Consider the following 9,546-nt stretch of genomic DNA (forward strand, 5'->3'; position numbering starts at 1 on the left):
GTTCATCGTACAAAAGGGTCAAATTATCGTACGTGTACGATATATATCGTACATATAGCTAGTGAGACATTCACATTGGATGTCTCACTAGCTAATATTCGGAAATGGTGGTGTAACTGTGTGGAGAGTGGAAACAGAAAAAGAGTCGACGAGCCTAAAACATGAAACACGAGATTCCTAGTTTATTAAGGACTCAAACTAATGCGAATGACACAGTCAATAACCACCTATAATGGTTATTTACTCTATTTTCATATCTTTCTTGCATTGTTTTGATACGAAGGATTTTGTCATAATCATACTAATCAATGCGGTGATTATTTACGCCACGGCCGCAATCCGCATGTCAAAATAGAAGTAGACTGTACCCCCTCCCTTCATTTGTTTTCCTGTGAATCTGTGATGTTCGTGGGATGTCGAACACTTTCTTGTGAAATAATAAGATCCTCAAGATATTACCACACCGTATTGAGTTTTCGTAACTAGCTGACATATGCCATAAATAATTAGGTAAGTACATGATATACAAATTGCACACACAAAATGGTACCTTTAGCATGAGGGTTGGTGGGTTGTAGGTAGATAGGGCGGGGGTTTATTCATTTGACACAAATGAATGTATTTTTATAGGGGAGAATGTAATTCATTGGAGAACTTTGCTTTGGCTTATTGGGGTAGACCAATCGGTTTTCTATATGGGGAAGTTAGTTTTACGATTGACGAAATATTACGGTTAAGTGTTACCTTGCCGGCAGTAAAACCAGTAGGGATGCAAACATATTTTGAGACTTAGTTTGAGGATACGGTAATCTAAGGCGGTTGTAAGGGCGTCAGCCCCCTCCCCAAGTTCCCCATGGTAGGTAAGGATACACCCTTTAAGTTAGGTTGGGTTTGGTGAGGAACCTAAGTTAGGTGATGATCTGTTGTTTGTTTTCCTTACAAAATGTGGCCTTTCTATCATAAACTTAGATTTTACACCATAACGAACTACAAAGACTCCCTTGCATATTCCTTTTGTTAGTTTTTTTATACCATTTGCTAACACAGAATATAAGCAAAGTGGGTCAATTAATTATAGAATAAAACACTATTTCTTGTATGGGCACAATGCCAGCCAGCCTTGAGGGAAACAATATCTACGATTAATGAAGTCAACAACAAAATATGTCTATCTTCCCCCCCCCCCAAAAAAAAAAGTAAAAAAAAAAAAAAAGCAGTTAACTGTTGTTCATGAACAACATAAATGATTTGATAACATAAAGAATAAGTGTATGTGGAATTCAGGAATTAATAACATCAACAAAATACATTTCTCGATTGTAGATAATCTCAGACCATCCGAATTTCTTGGGGATGAGGGGCCAAGTTGAGTCGTGCGGTGACCAGTTGTGTTGTTGTTGTTGTTGTTATTATTATTGTTATTGTTATTATTGCTATTATTATTATTATTATTATTATTATTGTTGTTGTTGTTATTATTATCATTATTATTAATATCGTTATTATTGTTATTATTATTATTATTATTATTATTATTATTATTATTATTATTCTTATTTTCATTATTATTGTTTTAATTATTGTTATTATTATTGTTGTTGTTGTTGTTGTTGTTGTTGTTGTTGTTGTTGTTGTTGTTCTTCTTCTTCTTCTTCTTCTTCTTCTTCTTCTTCTTCTTCTTATTTATATTATTACTATTTTCATTATTACTATTATTATTTTTATTGTTGTTATTATTATTGTTTTTATTATTATTATTATTATTATTATTATTATTATTATTATTATTTTAGTGTTACTATTATGATTATTATCCTTATTATTATTATTATTATTATTATTATTATTATTATTATTATTATTATTTAGTGATACTATTATTATTATTATTATTATTATTATTATTATTATTATTAGCTAAGCTATAACCCTAGTTGGAAAGGCAGGATGCTATAAGCTTAAGTGCTCCAAGAGGAAAAAATAGCCCAGTGAGGAAAGGAAATAAATAAACAGCAAGAGAAGTAATGAACTATTGAATATTGCAAGAACAGTAACAACGTTAACATAGATCTTTCATATTTAAACTATAAAAAAACCTCACAAAACAAAGTTAAAAGAACTAAGATAGAACAGCAATACCGAGTGTACCCTCAAGCATGAAAACTCTTACAGTGCAAGAGCATGGTACAGAGGCTATGGCACTACCCAAAACTAGAGAACAATGGTTTGATTTTGGAGTGTCCTTCTAGAAGAGCTGGTTGTCATAGCCGAAGAGTCTCTTCTAACCTTATATACAACAACGTATTTTAGAGGTGGAGGAGGAGGAGGAGGAGGAGGGAGAGGGGAGGGAGGGGAGGTGGAGGAGGAGGAGGAGGAGGAGGAGGAGGAGGAGGAGGGGAGGGAGGTGGAGGAGGAGGAGGAGGAGGGGAGGTAGGTGGAGGAGGAGGAGAAGGAGGAGGAGGGTGGTGGAGGAGGAGGAGGAGGAAAAGGAGGAGGAGGAGGTGGAGGAGGAGGGGAGGGAGGAGGAGGAGGAGGAGAGTTTCCGACCTGTTTCAGCCAGGGATATTGTGTATAGTAATAATAGATATTTAACGCAAGAAAACATTGCCAAAGATTTTTGACAGATGATTCACTTAATTTCTATCTTTCTTTAGAGAACCCTGTTTAGAGATGACCGAAGACCCGTAACACAAACACAGACTAAGCACTTGGGTGGAAGGGTTTCATAAATTATATCAATCCAGGACTATCTACTTTAGTGTCTTCTACAGTAAACTTCAATATCGCGCACTTTGTTTACAAGAATAAGAATATGTGAAACAAATGAAAGTCAGTATACGCTGAAAATATATGCTCTATCTTTGATGTTACACTACATTTCTTTTTTCATGCATTTTGGTATAGATTTTTATGTACAAATTAGGGATATATGTGTGAGGTGGCAGGTACATGGATCAGTGGACAAGAAATGGCTGTGTCTGTTGTTGTTGTTGTGAGTACCATTATATGTACTGTTTATGTGTGTGTATGTATATGTATATGAGTGTATATATATTTCTGTATATGTATATTATATTGTATGATATACATACATACATATGTGTATATATATATATATATATATATATATATATATATATATATATATATATATATATATATATGTGTGTGTGTGTGTGTATATATATATATATATATATATATATATATATATATATATATATATATATATATATATATATATATATATATATATATATAGTTGCTATTTGGGTTCCTCTCGGGAATCGCAATTTAAGTTGAAATAGAATAGCCAATGCTGTTATATCTTCCTAAGTACATAGGAATATATATATTTTCATGAACTCACCAACTAGCTCTGAAATGAAAATAATCAAGGAACATAAAACCATATAAAAGACTTATTACACATATAACTATATGAAAGACTCAATAACTGCGGGTGACTAGGTATATTAGTTATTGATTCTTTTATATAGTTATATGTGTAATAAGTCTTTTATATGGTTTTATGTTCCTTGATTATTTTCATTTTAGAGCTAGTTGGTGAGTTCATGAAAGTATATCTTCCTATATACTTAGGAAGATATAACAGCATTGGCTATTCTATTTCAACTTAAATTGCGATTCCCGAGAGGAGCCCAAATAGCAACTATATATATATATATATATATATATATATATATATATATATATATATATATATATATATATATATATATATATATATATATATATATATATATATATTATACAATATAATGTATATATATATACACTCATATACTTATACATACACACATAAACAGTACATATAATGGTACACACAACAACAACATACACAGCCATTTTTTTGTCCACTGCAGGATAAAAGCCTCAGGTACGTCGAAGTTATTTGAAGTTCTGCCGATTCACCTACTGAATAGCAAGATCATTCCAAACTTGGTCACAGCTGGAATAAAACTTCCAGAATACTGTGTAGTATTGATTGAGCCTCATGATGGAAGAGGCATGACTATTAGAATTCATGAACATTCATATACAGTACCATAAAATACGCTTCGGTCTGAATGGTAGCTAAAATCGCATTATTTGACCGAGCCTTATGTATGTGTATATATATATATATATATATATATATATATATATATATATATATATACATATATATATATATATATATATATATATATATATATATATATATATATATATATATATATATATATATATGTGTGTGTGTGTGTGTGTGTGTATATGTGTAAATATATATATATATATATATATATATATATATATATATATATATATATATATATATATATATATATATATGTGAGAGAGGAGAGAGAGAGAGAGAGAGAGAGAGAGAGAGAGAGAGAGAGAGAGAGAGAGAGAGAGAGAGAGAGAGAGAGAGGAGGAGGATTTTCTGAGGAAAATAAGAATACAGAAAACAGCAACATTATAATTTTGGAAAGCGAGGTGATGTACTGGACGGAGAGAGAGAGCGAAAACAGTAATTATATAAGGCGATAATTGGTGTGATTTGTGAAGATGGATAGGTTTGACTGAATGAAAAAAATATTGCTGCAAAATCAAATATTTGTTGATGGAAAAAATTATGCTTTCAAAATAAATACAAACATAGTTGGATTATTGGTTTTTTTTTTTCTTTTTTTGGCTTGAATTGAAAAATAGATGTTCTGTCTTTTTAGAGTTTTTTAATTTTTTCTACTAGTTTATATTTCTTAAACTTGTTTTCATGAAAGTGGTGTAGTCGAGTTATTTAGTGTATTTGACATTTACCATTTTATGACTTTAGCTAATATCCATTTATGAGGAACCATATATCTTCATGAAATTGGTGAGGAGGAGGAGAGGGTGAAGGAGGAGGAAGAGGAGGTGTAGGAGGAGGTGGAGTAGGAGGAGGTGTACTCCCCAAAAGAGATCAGTTCACCAAACTTTCAGCTGGGCTCCACAGGGAAGTAAGAGAGTTGGAAGATGCAGGCTTACATGGCTGAGGACTATGAAGCGTGAAGTAGGTGATGAATAGAGAGGTATTGAATCAAAAGCTTAAGATAGAGACGACTGGCAAAATCTAACCAAGGCCCTTTGCGTCAAAGGGTTGAATACGTGAATTGGACACTTTGCTTGACTGTGACCTCGACCTTTGACCTTGACCTTCCAAAATTTAATCATTTCCAGGTTTTTACATAACAATTAATCATTGCAAGTTTCATTACGATTAAAATTGTGGTCAGGAAGCTGTTCATAGTCAAGCGCACATACAAACCAGGTGGTAAAACATAACCTCCCTCTAACTTTGTTGGCGGAGGTAATAATTTTCAGGCCAGACTAAAGGCCCTCCGCTCCCCCCCCCCCCCAAGTGATGTGATTGTTACACTAGCAATAGTCAAACACCCTTTGAGGCATCACTTTTCTGTGTTACCTTGTATACTATGTAACATTATGCTTCCATAATTCTAATAGTTTCATTAATCACCTTTACTGTTATATAAAGAAACTTTTACTCCTCTCTCCCGTTCTTTTTGAACCTTTTCTTATCCAGATGTAACTTACAAATCCTGGTCAGCTCCTCAATCGCACTATCAATATCATACAGTAGCATCTGGCTTCTTAATTACCTTTCTTATAACCACATCATCAATTGGAAAAAAAAAAACATTCTTTATATGAACCCTTTCAGATCTTGCATAACTCCTTTTAACAGATCAATAAAATACTTATTCTATCGATATAAATATGCATTTACGTCAAGCTTTAACTCCTCTCTGTTTGTGATTCCCTTTCAAGATTCATTTGATAATCTACCTTTTTTATATTCAATACTCTGTTAAACAACAAATTTGATTCACCATACGGTTCTTTCCCTTTGAGAAATTATTTATCATAATATCTAGATATTTAATTTGTTTGACTAATTTCATTTCTTCCATATCTTGGAAGTCTTTTTTACATTACCTATGCTGTTCAAGCCACTAAATAACTTTTTATTACTCATATCTATTTATTCTTAAGCCACGTTCATTTGTTATTACAATACTATTAAAGTTTGTCATGGCTTCTTCTATTTCCTATAAGTTACTTGGTGTCAGACTATAATCCGTATAAGAATGGACCACTATAGTCCATTTCTTTTAGCGGTGCATATTTGCACCGACTCGCAGCGGTGCCCTTTTAGCTTGGAAAAGTTTCCTGATCGCTGATTGGTTAGATTTATCTTGTCCAACCAATCAGCGATCCGGAAACTTTTCCGAGCTAAAAGGGCACCGCCGCGAGTCGGTGCAAATATGCATCGCTAAAAGAAATGGACTATAGTCTAAAGATCTCGTGTTTAAATTCTCAATTTTGTTCTAGTCTTTCACGTCATTTATGTACCACACTTCCAATGTTCAAACTTGTGAAGTGTTAACGGATGGGAATAGTTATTTATTCCACTCACTCCCACTGTCCAGAATTGTATGGTCTCTTCTCTGAACCATTTAAAGGTTTCTTGTAAGTGAAGACTGAAAGTATAGTAACCTACTTTTCCTGCACCTAAAAAACATTAATTGAATGACCATGCACATCTCGAACTATTCACTTTAACACATTCAGTGAGCTATATTTTTTTGTAGTGGTCTTTGATACCTATTTAATTGCTGATTATTCATAGGTGTTGAGCCTTCTAAATCTTTAACTGAAGATTGTACTTTTCATTAAAGTGTTCAGTCTATTCCGCATCTTCCCGTTAAAGTCACTCCTGTTGATCTTAGTCTTGTACAAACAGTTTAGCACAAATAACCTTCCATAGTTTGCCTCCTCAGGCACTGATGTTCTTTTCCTTAATGTTTATTATAATCGACAGCTGGACTCAGCCAGTTTACCAATAGGCATTCTAGTTCGAGTTCTAGAGGTAACTAACGTCGGGTATGTTCTGTGTTGTTCTGAGCCAATTGTATATTTTGTTGTTACTTTTACTTGTCCCTATTATCACGTAGCCTTTTAGGATTATAAAAGTAACGTCTATTTGACGTCTATATTTACTCACATTCTAATAACATTGTTGCTATCAAATTCTGATGACGCAAAGTTCCCCTTTCAAAGGCTTTTAGTTTAAAAAAAAAGATTGAGACTCGTGGCACCTGTAGGTATGATTAACAGTACAAAGCTATATTATTATTTATTAAACAAGAAGTAACAATAATATAACAATAAATAGACATAAAGGAAAATCAACAATAAATAAATAAATAAGTATAAGCTGCGACCAGCACGAGCTTTAGAGTGAAAGGATAACGAAACAATAAATGAATAAATAAATAACATTGGAACCCGGCCATGATTTTTAACGAAAAGCTAAAAAATGCTATTTGTTAACGTCCCTGACTGGTGATCGCCAGATTAGGTTTCTCGTTAGTTCCTTTAGTGTCTGCAATCTCACCATCCATGTAAACTTTGGATGGGGGGTTGGGGAGCCTATAGGCTCCCCCAAATCCAATAACCATAGCTCACAAGAAAGGAGAAGATACAGACACTACTAAAAACTATTTGGCATGACCAAGACTCGAATTCCTGACTCACAGATTTATAGAAATGGGCGTTTGCAATATGTTACCATAAACCACTCACCTAGATTCTAAAAGGACAGAGAAGGTTTGAAATAACAACTTTACTGTCTCACTGTTTTTTTTTTTTACTCATTAATAATCCTTCTTTTTTCTGGTTATCTTTTCCTATTCATTCATATCCCTACTTATTCATGCAAGCCATATATCATACTCCTCCTAATTATCTGGATTCTCTCTACCTTGGGATCAGAGACCCTAGGGGGGATCAACCCAAAGATAATAGCTTCTAGTCGACCGTGGAATCGAACTCGGGCCAAGAAACTGAGGTTTCATTGAACTATCTACTCAGCCACAAAGAGAGATAAAAGTTGATGACAATTCTTCTATACTTACACCTGTCGAATTCCGGTTTTTTTTTTTTTCTCTTACTTAGAATTGAAATCAACCCATATCCACCATTGTAGCTTGTTAAGTTTTCACTTGTCTATGATTAATGATAGTTTTGCACATTTAGATGTGTCTTTTTTATACTTATATAAGCCATATATTATACTCATCCTTAGGAGTATAATTTATGGCTTATAGTAATATGAAAAACACGTCTAAATGTGCAAAATTATCATCCCTATTCATATATTACAAAAACGCTGGTGAATTGTGTAAAATATGTAAAGTGGCTTTATTCTGACTGAGAAATCACTGGCCTACGATCAAGAAGTGCTATTCTAAGAGGAAAAGTCAACTTGAATAAAAACGATGCAATAAAATAGAATAAGTCAAAATACATAGAAACACTGAAAGATATAAAAAAAATTGGGGGCATAACATATTTGGAAATGCAATATCCCAAACAATTCTTGGGTGCGTTCAAGCCCCAATGAAATTTAAAATAAAAACAGGTAGTATTACTGGCCATAAGTTACATTTGGTGACTCTGTACTGATGAAAATATGTGGGAGGCTACAAAACATGTATATAGGTATATATGTTACTATCATATGCAGTATTAACAACTGAGATCAGTAAAACGAAATAGACTATGGGAAATACTGCAGTCTTTTTAGAAATTGCCTTTACTACAAAAAGAAAAAAAAAAATAAATAAAATAAAAATTCATAATGTTACGATAGTGTTTTTTTTTAAGTATTTAGTAATATTTGTTTTGACTTTTCGCTACAGTTTGACCTTGAAAATAATTAATAGAATCTAGTGAAATATAATCTTGATCAGATAATTAATGTTCCATTATTGATCAATTGAATAATTCTATTGCATAAAACAAAACTAAAAAAGTAGATGATCAAAGAATAAAGGTAATTTTATTTAGATAAATTCTTAGATTCTTTATTGGATTCCTAGTGTTGACTACGTGTTTATCATCAAACAGCTTTTTGACTTCAAAGGAAAAACTTGGTATCAACACTGGTGGACCAATAAGCCAGAGACCGTTGATCAAAATTTAATGAAAAACAGTAGACCCATTCGATATTGCTAGTAATGGAAGTCAAAGAAATTTTCATGGTAGGCATTTGCTGACGAATAGCATCGCAACATGTCGAACGCAACAAAGGACTTTTGTCGTATGATAAATCATCATAAGAAAAACATTTTCTCCGGATAAACTCAAGTTTATCAATCAATATCTAGACTCATGCATATTTGTGTTTGACACGATAATATTTACTTGGCAATAACTTAGACAAGTTTATCAAACAATTTGAATAAAGAAGGCATTATTCGAGTATCATATACAATAATTTTGATACTAACATTTGCACCAAATAACGATTATTTTTTGGCACAATTTAAGTCAAGTATGTTACCAAAAAGAAAAAAAAAACTGATGAAATTGTTGGAACAATTATATAAGTTCGCTCTTGACACCACCTGAAAGATAATAAAGCCAAGACCAAGATGATAATATCTATCTATAATGTCGTATGCAGACCTCGGT

General features: G+C 32.7%; 2 protein-coding genes across 2 annotated transcripts in view; one reads left to right on the forward strand and one right to left on the reverse strand.

The window, feature by feature from the left end:
- Positions 1 to 383: 383 nt before the first annotated feature.
- Positions 384 to 9,546, forward strand: part of LOC137629464 (uncharacterized) — a 190,343-nt gene continuing 181,180 nt past the window's right edge. The window contains exon 1 of the transcript XR_011041517.1: positions 384 to 510. The gene's annotated coding sequence lies outside the window, so the exon portion shown is untranslated. The remainder of the gene's footprint in view (positions 511 to 9,546) is intronic.
- The window catches only part of LOC137628995 (uncharacterized), a 24,574-nt gene continuing 23,048 nt past the window's right edge, over positions 8,021 to 9,546 (reverse strand). The window contains exon 5 of the mRNA XM_068360249.1: positions 8,021 to 9,546. This exon is cut by the window's right edge and continues 108 nt beyond it. Coding sequence (XP_068216350.1) covers position 9,546 — 1 coding nt within the window. The 3' untranslated portion in view covers positions 8,021 to 9,545.

Source organism: Palaemon carinicauda, chromosome 37 (genome assembly GCF_036898095.1).
Source record: "Palaemon carinicauda isolate YSFRI2023 chromosome 37, ASM3689809v2, whole genome shotgun sequence".
Classification (NCBI taxonomy): Eukaryota; Metazoa; Arthropoda; class Malacostraca; order Decapoda; family Palaemonidae; genus Palaemon; species Palaemon carinicauda.